Source organism: Penaeus vannamei, unplaced genomic scaffold (genome assembly GCF_042767895.1).
Source record: "Penaeus vannamei isolate JL-2024 unplaced genomic scaffold, ASM4276789v1 unanchor277, whole genome shotgun sequence".
NCBI classification, from domain to species: Eukaryota; Metazoa; Arthropoda; class Malacostraca; order Decapoda; family Penaeidae; genus Penaeus; species Penaeus vannamei.
The window spans coordinates 1-20000 of NW_027213281.1; the positions used below are offsets into that span (position 1 = coordinate 1).

Consider the following 20000-nt stretch of genomic DNA (forward strand, 5'->3'; position numbering starts at 1 on the left):
TGTTTTTGTCTTTCCTTCCGTTCTAGTCCCCATCTTTCATTCCATTATGTCAACTCTTTCCACTTGAAAAAATAGCAGGGGGTCAGAGAGCGTTTGTTTTGAGAGTGCGAGGGGGCCGTTCTCCGACACGCACGCCCTGCGCCCCTCCGCCCTCCGCCCTCCTTCCACTTGCCTTCAACTCCTCTATTCGCCTGCCCATCCACTCCCGCTTCCACTCCTCTTCTCTTTGTCTCCACTCCCTTTCTCTTTGTCTCCACTCCCCTTCTCTCTGTCTCCACTCCCGCTTCCACTCCCCTTCTCTTTGTCTCCACTCCCGCTTCCACTCCTCTTCTCTTTGTCTCCACTCCCCTTCTCTTTGTCTCCACTCCCGCTTCCACTCCCCTTCTCTCTGTCTCCACTCCCGCTTCCACTCCCTTTCTCTCTGTCTCCACTCCCGCTTCCACTCCCCTTCTCTCTGTCTCCACTCCCGCTTCCACTCCCCTTCTCTCTGTCTCCACTCCCGCTTCCACTCCCCTTCTCTCTGTCTCCACTCCCGCTTCCACGCCGCTTCTCTCTAACTCCACTCCCGCTTCCACTCCCCTTCTCTTTGTCTCCATTCCCGCTTCCACTCCCCTTCTCTTTGTCTCCACTCCCGCTTCCACTCCCTTTCTGTCTCCACTCCCACTTCCATAACTTCATAACTTCTAAGAAATTCCCGGAGGAGAAAGAGAAGGGGCAAGAAAGGATAAAGAGAGGAAGAGGAAAGAAACGGAGGAAAAGAAACGGAGCGAACAGGTACCAACCAGTGCCTCCACATGCAGATCCCCGCCAGCTTATCCCAGCGCCTCAAGAAACGGGCCTGTCTGGCTTCCGCGAGGGGAGGCAAGGCAACGGAAGGAAGGGGGAAGCACCCAAGAGGGAGGCTACAATCACATCCCCTCCCCTGTCGGTTCCTCACCCCCCCCCCTCCCTCCCTCCACCCGTCTCCGCCCATCGCTGTGATGATCCGTCTACCCTCGCTCCTATCCTTATATCCAGCCTACGCCTCAGGGAGGGGCCGGGGGGGGGGGGGGGATGATGAGCAGCTTTGGCGAGGAGCCAGTGCCACATACCTCACCAGAGGCCCTGCATGCTTTTTTTTTCAAGACATGCGCACGCGCGCACTCAGAATCTGGGGGAGAGCGGAAGGGAAGGGGAAGGAAGACAAGAGGTGGCAAGGAGAAAGGGGAGGAAAAATGATTGGGAGAAACATGATTGTGGAAAAACATCTATGCCATTTCTTATAAAAATGATGATGGCCATGATGAAAAAGAGGAAGGGAAGGGCGAGGAGGAGAAGGAAGAGGCAAAAGAGCTAAAGGCGGGAGACGAAGGAAAAAGCAAAAGACGGAAGGAGGGAGAGAAAACACACATGACATAAGATCGACATAAAATAAATAACAACAAAAATCTCAAAATGAATCCTAAATCCATTCTCCCTTTCCCCTTCCATCCCAACCTCTTCCACGAACTTTGAGCGGCATCTCCACTTTTTTTTTTTTAAACATACACGCATATTCTTCTCTCCCCCAATAATCACCAGGACAGCAGCATCCACAAGAGCGGCTTAGCACCCAGCTTACACCAAGCCTCACCAAGGGAACCCTCGCTTATTGCTCGCCGCGTCTCCTCTCTCTCGTGGACGCAGGAATTAGGCAGAGACTAAAGCTTTGGGAACCGGGGAAGGGGGCAGGGAGGCGGGGATATTGGTGGGTAGGGGTATGGGGGTACTGGAGCCAGCGGGGTATGAGGTTATTGGGGACGGAGGAGTATGGGGATACTGGTGGCAGAGGGGTATGGGGGTACTGGAGCCAGCTGGGTATGGGGTTATTGGGGACGGAGAAGTATGCTGGGTTATTAAAGAGGGGGGGTATGGCGATACTGGTGGCGAAGAGGGGTATGGGGTTATTGGGGGCACAGGGGTATGGGAATACTAGTGGCAGGGGGGTAGCAAATGGTTGGGGGACGGAGGAATATGGGGATAAGATGCTGGTGGCAGGAGAGGAGTATGGCGATACTGGGGGAAGGGACGGGGACAGGTGGAAGGAGGGTGAGAGAGGAATGGTGAAGGGGCGCAGGGAGGGGGAGAGGGAGGCAGGATGCAAGACAGGAGCATCGACTTATAAGGACAGGATCAAGAAGAGGGACGTCAAAGCATCCGGGGATGAGGAAGAAAGAGGAGGAGATGGAAGAAAAGGGAAGAAGGAAAGAAAGAGAGAAAGACAGAAGGCTAGAAGGAGAAAGGGAATGGGCAAGGTAGAGGTAGAGGTAGAGTGAGAGGGAGAGGGAGAGGGGGGGGGGGGGGAGAGAGAGAGACAGACAGAAGAGAGAGAGAGAGAGAGAGAGAGAGAGAGTAGAGAGAGAGAGAGGGAGAGAGAGAGAGAGAGAGAGAGAGAGAGACAGAGAGAGAGAGAGAGAAATAGATAGATATAGATAGATACAGATATCGATATAGATAGATAGATGGATAGAGAAAGAGAAAGAAAGAAAAGGGGGGTTAAATAAAACGCGAAAAATCTAAGAGACAGATAAAGAGAGACAGACAGACGCATATTAGACGGCTTTGGCTTATCAGCAAAAGGCCGTTGAAGTAAACATCATCACCCTAACATCAGCAACACCAATAAAAAAATCAAAGTAATCAAGCTTAATCAGAAAAAAAACGTAATTAAAATTCACCCATAATTATTGCCTTATAAAGGTAAGAGAGGGGGTAGAGGTGGGGGGGGGGGTTATAATCATTACCTCCCTGTCGAAGTGAGGAAACATAACATAGCATTCATTAACCTCCTAATAGCTAGCTGAAACTTTTATGGTGCTGATAACGGTGATGGAGAAGGTGGAATAGGAGGTGGAGGAGGAGGAGGTGGTGGAAGAGGAGGAGGAAGAAGAGGAGGTGGAGGTGGAGGAGGAGGAAGAAGAGGTGGTGGAGGAGGTGGTGGAGGAGGAGGAGGTGGAGGAGGAGGGAGGAGGTGGTGGAGGAGGAGGTGGTGGAGGAGGGGAGGTGGTGAAGAGGAGGAACGGTGGAAGAGAGGTGGAGGTGGAGGAGGAGGGAGGTGGAGGAGGTGGCGGTGGAGGAGGAGGGAGGAGGAGGAGGATGAGGAGGAGGGAGGGTAGAAGAGGAGAGTGGCGGTGGAGGGGTGGAGGAGGAGGTGGTGGAAGAGGTGGTGGGGGTGGAGGAGGTGGAGGAGGTGGAGGAGAGATAGGAGGAGGAGGTGGAAGGAGGAGAAAAAAAGAAAAAAAAAAAAAAAAACAGGAGGCAGGTAGAGAGGAAGTGGCGGTGGAGGGGGTGGAGGAGGAGGAAGAGGAGGAGGTAGAAGAGGAGGGAGGAGGAGGTGCAGCATAAATAAGAGGAAGAGGAGGTGGTAGCGGAGAAGAAGAAGAAAAAAAAAACAGTAGGCATAGAGAAATACACAAAACTAAAACAAATACACATACCGGCAACAGGGGAAAAAAAGTTACTTCACACACAACCCCATCCCCATAGTTACCAGCGAAGCCAACCCAAAACCGAAATAAATAGCCCCGCCAACAGCAAATCATAAAGAAGCCAAAAAGAGGCTGGGGGGGGGGGGATGACTTTTCAATTAACTCGTAAAAAAGGGACAAAAAACAGAGCGAAATAAATCTGACATTAATACCCCGGATCGCACACATCAAATGGGTCATTGGAGGCCTATAAAGTAAAACACACGGGGCTGTGTGAACATGAGTGCGTGAGAATAACACTCCGTAATTACACGTTTTCACCTTCCCTTCCCTCCCTCCTCCTCTCCCTCCCTCTCCCTTTCTCCCTCATGCTGCCCCTCCTACATCCCTCTGCCCTGTTCTCCCTACCTCAGTCCTCCCTCTCCTTCTTTCCTTCTCCCGTCCTCCCTTTCCCAGTCCCCTCCGCCTTCCCCCTTCCATTTCCCCCTCCCTCCCCACTCTCCCTTCCTCTTCCATCCACCCCTCCTCCCCCGCTCCCCCTTCCCCTTTCCCCCTTCTATCTTTCCTCCCTTCTCCCCCTCTTACACCTGTCCCCATCCTCCTACTTTCTCCCCTCCTACCCTTCCTTCCTCTTCCACCTCCCCCATCCTCCTACTCTCTCCCTTCCATCTCCTCTTTCCATTCCCTCCCCCCTCCCCCCTCCCCCTCCCCCTCTCGCCCTTCCTCTGGATCCTAATTAGCCAAAGAGCCGCGAGACACCTTGCACGTATACGGTTTAATATCTAAATTATATCTTAAATTATTATCTCTATCTTCGTGGCGTCGGCGATTAGCTTCCTTGCGGCGCGCGTCCAACATTTTAATTCATCTTGCTGAACTTTTCTCTTCATATTCCTTTGTAATCTTGCTGTTCTCTTTTATAAGTTTTTTTTTCCCCTTTGCTGTTAAAGAAGTGGCCGGAGCTATTTTTGTCTCTCTCTCTCTCTCTCTCTCTCTCTCTCTCTCTCTCTCTCTCTCTCTCTCTCTCTCTCTCTCTCTCTCTCTCTCTCTCTCTCTCTCTCTCTCTCTCTCTCTCTCTCTCTCTCTCTCTCTCTCTCTCTCTCTCTCTCTCTCTCTCTCTCTCTCTCTCTCTCTCTCTCTCTCTCTCTCTCTCTCTCTCTCTCTCTCTCTCTCTCTCTCTCTCTCTCTCTCTCTCTCTCTCTCTCTCTCTCAAAAAAAAGTATATAATGCAACACTTGTGCGTCGACGATTAGAATCCTTTCTGGATGTTGCAATTCCGCCGCGCATTTTGCAAAGCAGTTTTTCTCCTTTTCAGAGAGTGAAAAGATAAATGAAAATGTTCATCAAAGGATTCCGAGGATAGATACATAAAAGACATACGCCATTGAATATAAACTTTGTATATATGTAAACGAGTATAAGTAAATAAATACACGTAGACACATATTACCCTCTCCTCTCCCTCTCTCTCTCCCTCCCTCCCTCCCTCTCTCTTTATATATAAATATATATTTATATATGTATATAATAGCGCTTGCTTGCGTGAGTGTGTGCGTGCGTGCGTGTGTGCAAATATGTCTGTATGGACGAATACTGTACACAAATGAGTTACAAAAAAAACATTTAAACAATTTTTGTCATTCTAACGTGAAGTCATTGCTATTCTAAATTCAACCTCAACATCATCTGAGACATCCTAACGGCAAAGTCCATTTCAAACAAATTACAGATCTTGATAATACTTGTCAGTCAACCGTGAAAAGCTGAAATTCAGATTTCTTAGAAATCGCAAGTAGAATGAATCAATACTTTAATCCTTCCGAACTCGGTATCACATCCCGAACAACCTATATGACAAAAAATAATGTTTAAAATCACGCAATAATACGTGGATAAGTAAATAAAACCCACAATCCTTCAATAGAATAATAGAAAAAAGACCGATCTTGGGAGGCCGTTGCTAGAGCGCCGTATAGCAACGTCTGTTTGCGCTCAGGTTGTTGTGGCTCGTAAACTAGACTCGAATGGAGACCGCCTGCAGAGTCGATACCTTGACAACGGTTCACTGTCTCTAACTCTATCTCTCTCTCTCTCTCTCCCTGCGTCTCAATCTTAATCTTTAGTTTCAATTTCAAGCTCTCTCTCTCATTCTCTCTCTTTCTATTTCTCTCTCTTTCTCTTTCTCTTTCTCTTTCTCTCTCTCTCTCTCTTTCTCTCTCTCTCTCTCTCTCTCTCTCTCTCTCTTTCTTTCTCTCTCTCTCTCTCTCTCTCTCTCTCTCTCCTTCTTTCTCTTTCTCTTTCTCATTCTTTCTTTCACTTTGTCTCATACTTTCTCTTTCTCTTTCCTCTTTCTTCTTTCTCTCTCTTCCTCTCTCTCGTCTCTTTCTATTTCTCTCTCTCTCTCTTTCTATTTCTCTCTCTCTCTCTTTCTATTTCTCTCTCTCTCTTTCTATTTCTCTCTCTCTCTCTTTCTATTTCTCTCTCTCTCTCTTTCTATTTCTCTCTCTCTCTCTTTCTATTTCTCTCTCTCTCTCTTTCTATTTCTCTCTCTCTCTCTCTCTCTCTCTCTCTCTCTCTCTCTCTCTCTCTCTCTCTCTCTCTTTCTTTCTCTCTCTCTCTCTTTCTCTCACAACTTCAGACGAGCAAAGGTTTTTTCACTTATCCTTACGTTACCTAACTGCTATATATGGAAACCAATGAATTGAATTTAAGAGCCAAAATAGGTTTCCTCCTCTCAAAAATTACTAATAAAAAGTCTCCTTTCACGAATCAAAACATAATTTCTCCCTGTCTCTAACTCTCAATTCCTCTTCCCCCCTTCTTCCCTCCTCTTCTCTCATTCTCCCTCTCCCCCCTCCTTCCCTCTCGTCCTCTCTCTCTCTCTCTCCCCCATCTCCCGTACGTACACACATTACCGTACCGTACACACACACACAAGTCGCTGTTAGTTTTGGACTTAATTAATGAGGATCAACAAGGAGTTGATATTTGAATACAAGTTGCGAGAGAGGGTATTGATCCAATTAAACTGCGGGCGCCATCGGTGACATTGCTTTGGAACACGGAATGAAGGCAGAAGAATGGAAATGACAATTGTAATGCGAGAGAAAAGAGAATGAAAGGGAAAGAGAGAGAGACAGTAAGCGAGAAGGGGGAGAGGAGAGAGAGAAAGAGAGAATGGGAATGTGAGAGAAAGGCAGGGAGGGGGAGGGAGAGGGAGAAAGAGAGAGAGAGGGGGGAAGAAATAGAATGAGGGATGGATAGATAGACAGACAGGCAGACAGAGAGAAGGAATAGGAAAAAGAATGAATAGTGAATAGAGCAGAGAGAGAGGGAGGAAGGAGGGAGGGAAGGAAGGAAGGAGGAGGAGAGGAAGGAAGAAGGGGAAGGAAAATGAAAATGAAAGGAGAGAAGAGAAAGGAGAGAAAGAGAAGGAAAGAAAAGGAAAAGAAAGAAAGAAAGAAGAAGAAGACAGGGAAGATAGAACGAAGGGAAGAAGAAGAAGAAGAGAGAAGAAGAAGAAGAAAGAAGAAGAAGAAGAGGAGGAGGGAGGGAGGGGAGGGAAAGGGGGAGGGAGGAGAGGGAGAGGGAGGAGGGAGGAGGGAAGGGAGGGAGGGGAGAGAGGGAGGGAGAGAGGGAGAGAGAGAGAGAGAGAGAGAGAGAGAGAGAGAGAGAGAGAGAGAGAGAGAGAGAGAGAGAGAAGAGAGAGAGAGAGAGAGAGAGAGAGAGAAAGAGAAGCAAAGCAATAGATAGAGGGAGAGGGAAAAAAGCCCTCTCCTTCCCTCCCCCAAATCCCTTCCCACCAGGGGGCTGAGATGAGAGCAGTAACGCCTTCCTAAGCCCCAATGGCCGCGTCGGGGGCTACTGCACCAGAACAATACCTGAACGGAAGGGAGGGGGTGGAGGAGGGGACATGGGAGGGGGCAAGAAGGGAATTGGGAAGGGGTGGAGGAGGGGACATGGGAGGAGGTAGTATGAGTATTAGGAAGGGGTGGAGGAGCGGAATTAGGAGAGGTGGAGACAGGGTCTGGCGAGGGGAGGTGGAGAAAGGCATTGGGAAGGGGAGAGAGGGGAAGGGAAGGTACCCCCTCTAAGGCTATAGCACCTCCTCCCCCGTCCACGAATTCCATCAATACAGAATACCAAAAGCCGATCTAAGACAAGCTGAAACGTTGCCTCGACTGCACAACAAGGGCACAGAAAGCGAATATATGCCAAGTCGTTCCACCGGAATACCGCTCCACCCCCTCCTAAAAAAAATGCATATACATACCTAAGAGAAAGAAAGGGAGGCGTGTCCCGTACGAGTAATGGAAAACAATGGCGTACTTTTAAACACGTGTACAAAGGGTGCAATGAGGAATACTTCGCGTTGCTGGGGAAAAACAATGGCCGCACACAGGGAGGGAAAATGACGGTGAATTAGTGGGCGAGGGCGAGTGCCATGGGGGCCGCCTGGTGGATGGCGCGGTTCGCAGATGTGGCACAACACCCCCTTTCCATTCCCCTGGCCCTCTCCTCGCCTTCCTCGTCCCTATCCTTTGATCCCCATTCTCTTCTCCTCTGTACCTATTCTCCTCTACTCTTTCCCTATCCTTTGATCCCCACTCTCTTCTCCTCTGTACCTATTCTCCTCTACTATTTCCCTCTCCTTTCTCCATTCTGTTATTTTCATCTCCTCGTCCTTCTCCTTCCTTCCTTCCGATCTCCTTGCGAAATACATCCCCCCCCCCCCGCCCACCCTGCCGTTCGACCCCGGAACAAGAGCCTCGAGGACTGACCTGTTGGCTTCCTCCAGCGCGGCGAGCAGCTTGAGGTCGTCGTCCGAAGGGTCTGGCTTGGTCCCCTCGGGGATGGTCGTGTTGTTGTTGTTGTTGTTGTTGAGAGCCACGTCGGGCACGCTCATGGCGGCGGCGAGGGCGTCGGGAGAGGGCGGGCCCCCAACGCTCGAGGCTGAGCTCTTCCTGGAGGAGCAGATACTTGACGTCGAGCTCTTCCTTGAGGAGCAGAAGCTGGAGGCCGAGCTTTTGCGGCTGCTCGAGCGACTGCTGCTCACGCTACTGCTGGCGCTACTGGTGCCCGACGCTCCACCGGAGTACCCGCTGTCGCTTTCACATCTGCAACAGACAAACAATAAACGTCAGTTCAAGAGAGAAACTGCAAAGGGACGAAGGGAAATGTATACATAACAAGCAAACAAACCTAAACGATCCTCCCATCTTCTATAACAGTCAACTGATTGTCACATTTGCAATGTTTACCCTCGTCGATGACGACACCAAATGCAAACATTCCCCTCAACCCTCCCCCTCCCCCCACCCCCACCCCTTTCCCACAGCATAAACATGCAAAGCCACGCACAGTACACGTCCCAGCCACAGCCTCCGTGACCCGATGACCTAGCATGCAAGCTAAATATTATGCGATCTTGACCTCGTTCCTCGTCTGGACCTGTTTATACAAGGTGCGCCGCAGGGTCATCCGCAACAATGAATGGATATGAAGAATGTTAAAAGGAAAATGATAAAGATAATGATATCACTGATTCAATCCCTGATAGAGAGCGAGCGAGAGGGAGAGAGCGAGAGAGACGGAGGGAGAGGGAGAGGGAGAGGGAGAGGGAGAGGGAGAGGGAGAGGGAGAGGGAGAGAGAGAGGGAGAGAGGGAGGAGGAGGGGGAGGGAGAGAGGGAGAGGAGAGAGGGAGGAGGAGGGAGTGAGAGAGAGAGAGAGAGAGAGAGAGAGAGAGAGAGAGAGAGAGAAGAAGAAGAAGAAGAGAGAGAGAGAGACAGAGACAAAGTGAGAGAGAGAGAGAGAGAGAGAGAGAGAGAAGAGGGAGGGAGGGGGGAAGGAGGAGAAGGGAGGACGGGAGGGAGGGAAAAGAAAAAAATAAGACAAAACACAGAAAGAGAAAGAAAACGAAACAGAACAACAAAGACAAACCAAAAAAAAGTCAACAAAGCGAAAGTGCGAATCAAAAAGCGAGAAAAAGAAAAAAAAATCAATGCTCGCCCGCCCACCCTCGCGCACGCACTCCCGCCCCCTTAACGAGCCAGCACGCGCTCTCAAAGACCTCGCCAGCCTCTCCAGCAGCCCTCGAGGAGTACGCCCTATCCCACGCCCACGCCCTTTCCTATGCGAGTCCCTCCTACGCCCACACGCCCGCGGTATGAATAGAGGCGTGTACGATTTTTTTTATACACTTGAGACTACGATTACGCTCGGGGAAATAATTCTGAATGGTTGTTAAAGAATACTAAAAGAAAGGTGTATCTTTGAGGATTATTTTAACGATTCCAACGCCGGTAACGATACCACTCTAGCCTTTCATCTCACCCTACGTGCTACCTTTGCTGACGCCACCATCCCATCGCCATAATTAATACCAATAGCCATATTCCTTCTCTTACTAATCATCATCATCATCATCATTGCCATCATCATATTTGTTATTACCATCACCTTCATCAATCCCCTTGCTATCTTCATCCTAATCACCATCTTCCTTCTCATCATGATCACATCACAATCTTTCCCCTCACCATCATTATCAAAATCGCCACCACCACCACCACCATTCTACTCCACCGCCACCACCACCACCATCCATCACCAACCACCACCATCCATCATCACCACCACCACCACCATCCATCACCACCACCATCCATCATACCTGTCATCACACCCATCCATCACCACCACCACCTCCACCACCACCGTCACAATCACCCTTTCCCTCACCACCACCACTACCATCACCACCACCATCATCATCACCACCACCACCACCATCATCATCATCACCACCATCCTCAGCCCACCAAACCCCGCTAAAAGAGAGACGAACGAAAAGCTCATCTTTACAGAGCACGGGACGTAATTGACGTGTTCGATGTTACACCTTCATCAGAATTACGCAAAACCAACGGGCGAAAATATAACGTAAAATAACGCGTCTTCTACATCCCTTGTTTGGTGAAATGATTAACTTTCAATCCCATTCGTATATTTTTTTATAATTTCGTCTTCTATGCAATCCGCCATCCGGCCTCAACCAATGCAAATCAACAATTATTGTAGGCCTATACACCGCATGTTCCACTACCATATCCACGCCCATACAACGTATAGGAAGACCACATAAAAAAGAAAAAGAAAACAAATCAAACTACATCTTCGATTACAAACCCCAAAAAAGGAAAAAATAAGAACAAAAAATGAAAAACAGATCCAAATAACCTCACCCGCCGGCCCGTCCACCTAAAACCCCCACCATTGTTTCGCATGACGTTGCCCCCCCCCCCCCAGCAACACTCCCCACCCCTCCCCTTCCTTCTCCTCTCACTGGCGGCGACTGGAATGCTGTCTGTAATCCCCTGGGAACGCGTGTCAGTCAAGGAAGGGCGCACTAGCCTGGAATGCCACCGATAAATGTCACGGTGGGAGAGGGGGAGGGGGAGGGGGAGGGGGGTCAAGGATTAGGATAAGGAAGGATGAGGAAGAAGGAAATGGAACGAGAAGGAAGTAGCAGAAGGGTGAGGATGAGCAGACGGAGAAGCGTGAGGATGAGGATGCGGAAGGAGGAGAGGGAGGAGGCGGAGAAAGGGGAAGGAAGAGGGAGGAGGGTGAAGGGTGAGAACAAGGAGGCGGAGAAAGGGGAAGGAAGAGGAAGGAGGAGAGGGAGGAGGGTGAAGGGTGAGAATGAGGAGGCAGGAGATAGAGGAGGAAGCAGAAGAGTTAGGAGAAAGAAGACAAACGAGGAAGAAGAAAAAGATGAAAAGCAGAAGAGTAAAAGAAAGTACTGTTGATAACCGGCGGATGACAGAAAAGGAAAAATCAGGGAAAATATAAGAGAAATAAAGTCGATTAAAAATTTACGGTATTCTATATTCGAACCGAACCAATGCGAAATCCCCAATCAATGCTCGGATTCAAAACGAAACCCAAACACATCCAATCAAAAAAGAAAAAAAAAGAAAAAAAAGCGAAACTGTAAATCACAAAAAAATCCTTAATTGTGCCAAGGATTGAAAATATAAACAATACCGTCGCCCTCCCCGTCGCCATTAATTACACAACAGCGGATGGATTTTCGTTGTAAGCGCGCTCCCGAAAAAAAAAATAAAATAAAAATAAAATGAAAACACACATGTATATATATAAATACACATCAGAATCTTTCCTCCAACTGCGATGGAATACTGCAGTCTAACCTCAACCTATATTCAGTCCCAAAAAGATTAACTTATTGGATGGAAACTAGCAAAGCATGGGAAGGGGTGAGGCGGGGTTTGAGGGGTTAATGTAGGAAAAGAGAGAGAGAGAGAGAGAGAGAGAGAGAGAGAGAGAGAGAGAGAGAGAGAGAGAGAGAGAGAGAGAGAGAGAGAGAGAGAGAGAGAGAGAGAGAGAGAGAGAGAGAGAGAGAGAGAGAGAGAGAATAGAGGGGGGGGGGATGGAGGAGAGATAGTAGAAAGAAAAAGAGAAGAGAGAAAAAAAGACGAGAGAGAGAAAGAACAAGAAGAGAGAATGAGAGAGGAGAGATAAAGAAAAAATAGAACAAAAGAAAAAAAAACAGAGAGAAAGAAAGAAACGAGTAGAAGAGAGAGAGAGGGGGAGGGGAGAGAATCATTTACCACCATCGACTACCCCCCCCCAAAGACCCCAAACCTAGGCCTACTCGCACATAGGCCTACAAAATTACAGGATCGCAGGTCAAGGGAAGGTGAAGCCTCGAGAGCAAACCAAAATTCTCGGTCGCTCTCGAAAAAAAAAATCTGTTTACAAGAGAATGTAAACTTATCCTTCGCCGTGATTGAAGGGGAGCCTCACACGCCCTGCGAGGTTTAGTTTCTTGTAGTGTGTGTATATTGCGTGCGTGTGTGTACGTGTGTGCGTGCGTGCGTGTGTGTGTGTGTGTGTGTGTGTGTGTGTGTGTGTGTGTGTGTGTGTGTGTGTGTGTGTGTGTGTGTGTGTGTGTGTATGCATGTGTATGTGCATGTGTGTGTGTGTGTATGTGTGATTGTGTGTGTGTGTGTGTGTGTGTGTGTGTGTGTGTGTGTGTGTGTGTGTGTGAGTGTGAGTGAGTGAGTGAGTGAGTGAGTGAGTGAGTGAGTGAGGAGGGAAAGAGAGAGAGCGAGAGAGAGCGAGAGAGAGCGAGAGAGAGCGAGAGAGAGAGAGAGAGAGAGAGAGAGAGAGAGAGAGAGAGAGAGAGAGAGAGAGGAGGGTGGGGAGGAAGAGTGTGTGTGAATGTGTAAGTATGTAAGTATGTGAGTGTGTGTGTGAGTGAGAGGGAGTGCGTGTGTGTGTGTGAGTGAGAGGGAGTGCGTGTGTGTGTGAGTGAGAGGGAGTGCGTGTGTGTGTGTGAGTGAGAGGGAGTGCGTGTGTGTGTGTTTATATATATACATCTATAATATAAATGTTGGGTGAAGGAGGCCTGGAGGGATTGAGTAAGGTATGTGCGCGCGGTGTTTATTTACTTCTATCAATTCAATTATCGAATAATTTGCCTTTATTTATTTATATCATCATTCATTTTTCTATATTCTTCAAGGATTATTCATTATATCTTAATTTCTAATCCATCTTTATATCTATCTACATGTTTTTTTTCTTATTCTCATTTGTATTCATCATCTTTTCAACATCTACTCCATGTCTTATCATCATCATCAGTCTGTGTATCTGCACGTGAGGAATGCTCGTATACACCCCCGTGCGTGTTATGCATATCCGAGAAATTAAACGTAATAAACCTATCGCGTATCGAGTAAAAAAATATACATATCCATCAGCGCACAGTCCATCACACTCGCCTGACGCCGCCCAATCCATTATCCACCTCCACCCGAGTCCACTTCCCTCGAGTCCACTTCCCCCGAGTCCACCTCCACCCGAGTCCACTTCCCCCGAGTCCACCTCCACCCGAGTCCACTTCCCTCGAGTCCACTTCCCCCGAGTCCACCTCCACCCGAGTCCACTTCCCCCGCCTTCAGAACACAGAGTCCGAAGTCACGATGACACGGTCCGCGCTGCACACGCTCGGCCGATGCATCACCGGCGCGGCGCGGACACGAACGCCGGCCTCGCGAGAATTTTAGGGGCTCGAGACGAAGACATTGCAAGCGGGATGATAATGATGATGATAATGATGGTGATGGTGATAAAAATCATAATCATCATCATCATCATCATGACGATAATCATAATCATAATCATCATGACAATAATCATAATCATCATCATGGCAATAATCATAATAATAATAATGATAATGATAATCATAATCATAATCATAAGCATATCAATATCAATATCAATAACAATAATAATTATAATCATAATAAAAAATAATAATAACAATAATAATAATAATAATAACAATAATAAAAATAATAATAATAATAAAAATATAAAAAATATAATGATAAAAATAACAACAATAACAACAACAATAATAATAACAAAATAAAAAAATAATAACAATAATGCTGATAATGACAAGAAGGGTAAGAATAGCGCAATTTCTGCCTCGCTTGACAAGATCACAGGCGTCCCCTCCGAAGCCTGTCGTGGCGGGAAGATGAAGACGCATGGCAAGACATCCTTTGGGGCGTCATGTCAATATTTTTTTTTCTTGTGGAGGAGTGGAGAGGAGGGGAAGGCGGGGGAGGAAGGGAATGGCCGGGGAGGAAGGGAAGGGAAGGGAGGAGGGGGAGGGGGAAGAGGAGGAGGAGGAGGAGGTGGAGGAGGAAAAGAAGAAGTAGGAGGAGAAGAAGAAGGGGGAGGAGGAAGGTAAGTATATAGATAGGGGCAGTACTCAAAAATAAAGATGGTATGAAGATGGAAATAAGATAAAACACACACACACACACACACACACACACACACACACACACACACACACACACACACACACACACATATATATATATATATATATATATATATATATATATATATATATATATATATATAATGATAATAATAATAATAATAATAATAATAATAATAATATTTATTATTATTATTATTATTATTATAATCATCATCATCATCATCATACCAAAAATACGAACTAAACAATAACTAAGAAAACCCATGAAATCCAAGTGAAAAAAAAAATCAAAACCGAAACGACAGAAAGAGAAGAGCTATCAGGAGAGGAAAAAAAAACACCAACTAAGAACATGACGTCAAGAGAACAAAGGAAATCACAGATAAAAGAATAAAAATTCCCCGGAACCCCAAGACTGGCGTAAGAGACCACCCTATAACCCAACACACAACTGCCATTCCCGGCGACAGACGCCAAATCGCACCGGATACAAGTACGAATGGCGGACATAAAAGAGGGAAGTGGCGATGATACAACGGCGAAAGAAGCCTGATGAAATGCGTGAAGGTGGGGGGGGGGATGAAGAAAATGAAAAGTGACAAAAAGGGAGAGGGAGGGAGGGAGAGGGAGAGGGAGAGGGAGAGAGAGGGAGGAGGGAGGGAGGGAGGGAGGGAGGGAGGGCGGGAGGAAGCGAGGGAGGAGGGAGGGAGAGAGGAAGAAAGGGTGGGAGAGGGGGAGAGGAAGAGAGGGAGGCAGAGAGGAAGAGAGGGAGGGAGAGGAAGAGAGGGATAAAGATGGGAGAGAGAGAGAGAGAGAGAGAGAGAGAGAGAGAGAGAGAGAGAGAGAGAGAGAGAGAGAGAGAGAGAGAGAGAGAGAGAGAGAGAGAAACAGCAGAGACTGCGAAAAGGTGAAAGATATGAGGCGAACGAGAAGAGGGGGACAGGCAAGAACAGAGAAAGATTAACAAAGTCAAAAGCAAAACAAATGTTGAAGGAGGGATTCAGTGTACAAGGACGACATTCGAGCCACCACCCCCACCCCTGCCCCGCCCCCTCCCCCGCCGTAACCTCAACCCGTTACCAACATGCAGCGCTAGCCACTACGGAAGCTGCTAAAGATCAAAACAAAAAATATATAAATAAACGCAACAGCCTGAACAGATCATTAACTCAATAAACAACTGTAAGGGAATTAATGGATGAACCAGGCCCTTGTACAACACCACCGGAAGGAGGCCATGAACACGCGAAAGCCGCGCGCGACACATGCAACCTGAGTGTGTTGGTAAACAAGTATGCAAGGGCTGGAGGGCACGGGTGTCAAGAGAGGGGAGGGAGGGGAGGGGTCGTTGCTCGTGCGGCTGGGGTGGGGTGGGGGTGGGGGGGAGGGAGGTTTAAGTGTTTGGGGCAGACATGGCTTGGAAGACTGGCTTTGACTGGCTGAATGGCTGACTGGCCGGCCGGTGCAGCCTACTGAGGCTTGGAATACATTGCCTAGGCCTAGAAATTGCAAGCGGCAGCCCCGGGAGCAGGACAGGCTCATGACAAGCGACAGTGCCGGGGTCGTGTGGGCAGGGGAATGCACATGCCAGGCCAGACAAAGAGAGAGAGAGAGAGAGAGAGAGAGAGAGAAAATCTTGATCTCCGCCGCGATCAAGAACATACTCCAAATTACTATTCTCATCAATCCTGTCGTAGGTGGTCCTCATGAGGTGCTTGATCCTGCTCAAGTGTGACGCGGCATCTCGGCCGTGCCACGTCACAGTGCCACCAAAGGGTACATTGCACGAGCGGGCGGCGGCGGCAGTGGCGGCGGTGGTGGTGGAGGCGGTAGCCTGACTAGAAGGACACTCCGGCCCCAGCTCCTGCTCCTGCTCACCGCCTGATAACTGCTCGTCGGGGCCCTTCCCTAGACACTGGAGCAACATTGCACTTTATGGCACCTTCGACGGTGGCACCGTTCCCTGTTCCTCCCACCCACGCGCGCTCGTCTCTCCGGGTCAGACGAACGCCGATCAGCTGATCCGGCCGTGATGCTGGAGGGGCAGACTGAGGGGAAACCGCTCGCCTGCTCCCGCGCGCCCTACGCTGCCTGCCGCGGAGGGCTCGCAGGCCGAGCTGGGGGACGAAGAGGGACACGACATTCAACAGCACGTCACAACACTACTGCACACACCTCATCTACCAGCATCTACACAGCCATCTACTGCACATACTACTCTCGCTTGGGAGGGAAACTCTACATGGTACAAATTGTTCAATAAAGACAATCTTAATTTCTGCAATGTTTACCAAACTCACATGGGGGATGGGGAGGAGGGGAGGGGACCACGACAGCTATTAAAATACCATCCAGCGGGGAGAGCAAGGAGACACACACACACACTCGCGTAAAGCGGACCACAACCTCAGGTACACAAGCCCTTGTGTGCGTGTGTGTGTCTCTGACAGCGGGCCAGCACCACCACCGCCTCCACTTTCTCAAAGGACCCGAAAACGGCAGGATTACGAGTCCTTTTGGCACGCGAACTAGTTCACTCGCTTCTGCAAGAGTCACCAAGTGTCCTGCAATCCCTCACCATCAACCTGCACTCGTTAACGCGCACTAGAGGAGCCTGGAAGCCGCGCTTTAGAGAGAAAAGGGAGGTGTTCCAGACGGCGACTCCCCTTCCTCAGGCTTCCAGGAGTGACTGTTTGGTGGCGGTGGAGGCAAGTCTGCTGGCACTACATGTTTCCAGGACTCCAGACGACGGACAGCTATTCAAACCCTACCGACCTAGTACCCAGGACCGCAGTTCCCTCAGAAGTCCTTCATATCATTCCCATTCTTTTTGCAGAAAAATATAATCATTTCACAGAGGAAAAACAAATACAGACAGACATGTGTCAAATATTTCGAACCGTTCCAGATTTGTGCATCTGGCATTTCCCTCACAGAATCTGGAAGTTACTATACCCACAAAAAAGACGGTACAAAGGCCCGTCAGCAGCACTTTCTCACGAGATAAAAAGAGAATTATTATCTCATACAATCAGACCAAAAAGCTTTCGTCCCAGGCGCACAAAACAGCAATAATAATAAAGCAGTACATAATCTTCCTCGAGAAAATGAATCCACGACAGTCATCGTACATCAGGAAGCCCGCGACCGGCGCATCCTCGGTGCCGCGCGGGAGACGGTCGATGGTGCCACGCGTCCCGCTCGCTGCGCTAGGACAGGCGGCCCTGGCTTCGACACGAGTGAAAAAACGGCTAAAAAAACACACCGACACCGTAATTAAAAGTCCTTACACGACAAAGCCGCACATCAGTTCGAACCACCAAACCAGCCCCGAGAAATCTCACTCAGCTCGAAATTCACCACCAAAGCAAAAACACGCGAAGACAAAGAGACCAGGGGAAATAAGGTGAGAAGTACACATGGGATGAGATCTCGGTGCTTCTCACACTGGCAGCATCATTCACGTGACCTGCGCCCGGCCGCCCCGTGACGGGTTTCGGCCGCTTCTTCGCCTCCGACACTCCGGCCTCGGACGGAGCGAAAATAACTTCCGCCGCGTCTGTTCACGTCGTCCTTGTGTTTGCATATACGCATGCATATATGAAAGCATAAATACATGCAGACATACAGACATTTCACACACATATGCATATGTATATATATATATATATATATATATATATATATATATATATATATATATATATATATATATATATATATTCATTTATTTATTTATATACATTTTATATATCTATATACATTTCATATATTTATAAATATATTCATATATATTTATATACATATACACATATATGTACATATACATAAATATACAAACACACACACGCGCACACGCACACACACACATACATATAATATAATATATATATATACTATATTATATGTATACACACACACACGCACACGCGCGCGTGTGTGTATATGCATTTCATTTTCACTATTCGATTAATATCTTCTACATGATCGCCATTCCTCAACTTCGCTTGTCCTTCTGCCCAGCTGTCTCTCGGCGTGTTGCACATATTGCTACCGGCAACTGCACACTTCACCCGACGTCTGCGTCCGTTGTGCAGAGTCCGCCTTCCAGGCACACAATCCTTATCATCGCAACCCATCATCTTCACAACCCTTGTTATCAAACTCGTTATTTTCACAACCCTTTTCAGCGCGTTATCACTTTTAAAACCCCCTTCTCAGCTTCCAAACAACCCCTCTCCCTCACAACCCCTTTTGTCAGCACAAACCCGTTATCTGCAGGAACCTTGTCAGCACGAGCCGTCATTTCCCCCCAAAGCCCTTATCAGCCCAGCCTTCCTTCGCCCACCTCCAGCCTCCTCATCTCCTACCTTACACTCGCATCAGTGAGGCAACGGCCGCTGCCAATTCCACCTGAAGTCATTATTCAATTCCTCCCATTCCCTTTCTCATTATCATCGTTATTCGCGCTGTCTTTTGAAATTGTGCCGCCGTACACATACAGGTTTAGGGGCTATCGCGGCTCGTTATTCTTGCTGTTCTTGGCCTCCTCCTCTTCTTTCTGGGCTCCCCTTTCCCCCTTGGCCTCTTCCTCTTCTTTCTGGGCTCCCCTCTCCCCCTTGGTCTCCTCCTCTTCTTTCTGGGCTCCCCTCTTCCCCTTGGCCTCCTCCTCTTCTTTCTGGGCTCCCCTCTTCCCCTTGGCCTCCTCCTCTTCTTTCTGGGCTCCCCTCTTCCCCTTGGCCTCCTCCTCTTCTTTCTGGGCTCCCTTCTTCCACTTGGCCTCCTCCTCTTCTTTCTGGGCTCCCTTCTTCCCCTTGGCCTCCTCCTCTTCTTTTTGGGCTCCCTTCTTCCCCTTGGCCTCCTCCTCTTCTTTTTGGGCTCCCTTCTTCCCCTTGGCCACCTCCTCTTCTTTTTGGGCTCCCCTCTTCCCCTTGGCCTCCTCTTCTTTCTGGGCTCCCTTCTTCCCCTTGGCCTCCTCCTCTTCTTTTTGGGCTCCCTTCTTCCCCTTGGCCACCTCCTCTTCTTTTTGGGCTCCCCTCTTCCCCTTGGCCTCCTCCTCTTCTTTCTGGGCTCCCTTCTTCCCCTTGGCCTCCTCCTCTTCTTTTTGGGCTCCCTTCTTCCCCTTGACCTCCTCTTCTTTTTGGGCTCCCTTCTTCCCCTTGGCCTCCTCCTCTTCTTTCTGGGCTCCCTTCTTCCCCTTGGCCACCTCCTCTTCTTTTTGGGCTCCCCTCTTCCCCTTGGCCTCCTCTTCTTTCTGGGCTCCCTTCTTCCCCTTGGCCTCCTCCTCTTCTTTTTGGGCTCCCTTCTTCCCCTTGACCTCCTCTTCTTTCTGGGCTTCCTTCTTCCCCTTGGCCTCCTCTTCTTTCTGGGCTCCCCTCTTCCCCTTGGCCTCCTCTTCTTTCTGGGCTCCCTTCTTCCCCTTGGCCTCCTCCTCTTCTTTTTGGGCTCCCTTCTTCCCCTTGGCCTCCTCCTCTTCTTTTTGGGCTCCCCTCTTCCCCTTGGCCTCCTCCTCTTCTTTCTGGGCTCCCCTCTTCCCCTTGGCCTCCTCTTCTTTCTGGGCTCCCTTCTTCCCCTTGGCCACCTCCTCTTCTTTCTGGGCTCCCTTCTTCCCCTTGGCCTCCTCCTCTTCTTTCTGGGCTCCCCTCTTCCCCTTGGCCTCCTCCTCTTCTTTCTGGGCTCCCCTCTTCCCCTTGGCCTCCTCCTCTTCTTTCTGGGCTCC

General features: G+C 48.9%; 1 protein-coding gene across 1 annotated transcript; it reads right to left on the reverse strand.

The window, feature by feature from the left end:
* Positions 1–1748: 1748 nt before the first annotated feature.
* On the reverse strand, positions 1749–16982 carry LOC138859137 (uncharacterized; the record flags this gene model as incomplete). Its single annotated transcript, XM_070119490.1, has 5 exons — positions 16582–16982; positions 15946–16398; positions 8188–8563; positions 3659–3693; positions 1749–1898 (listed from the first exon to the last, which is right to left on the reverse strand). Coding segments are annotated over exons 2-5 (824 nt in total), but the record flags the coding sequence as incomplete, so codon positions are not given.
* Between the last annotated feature and the right edge of the window lie 3018 nt (positions 16983–20000).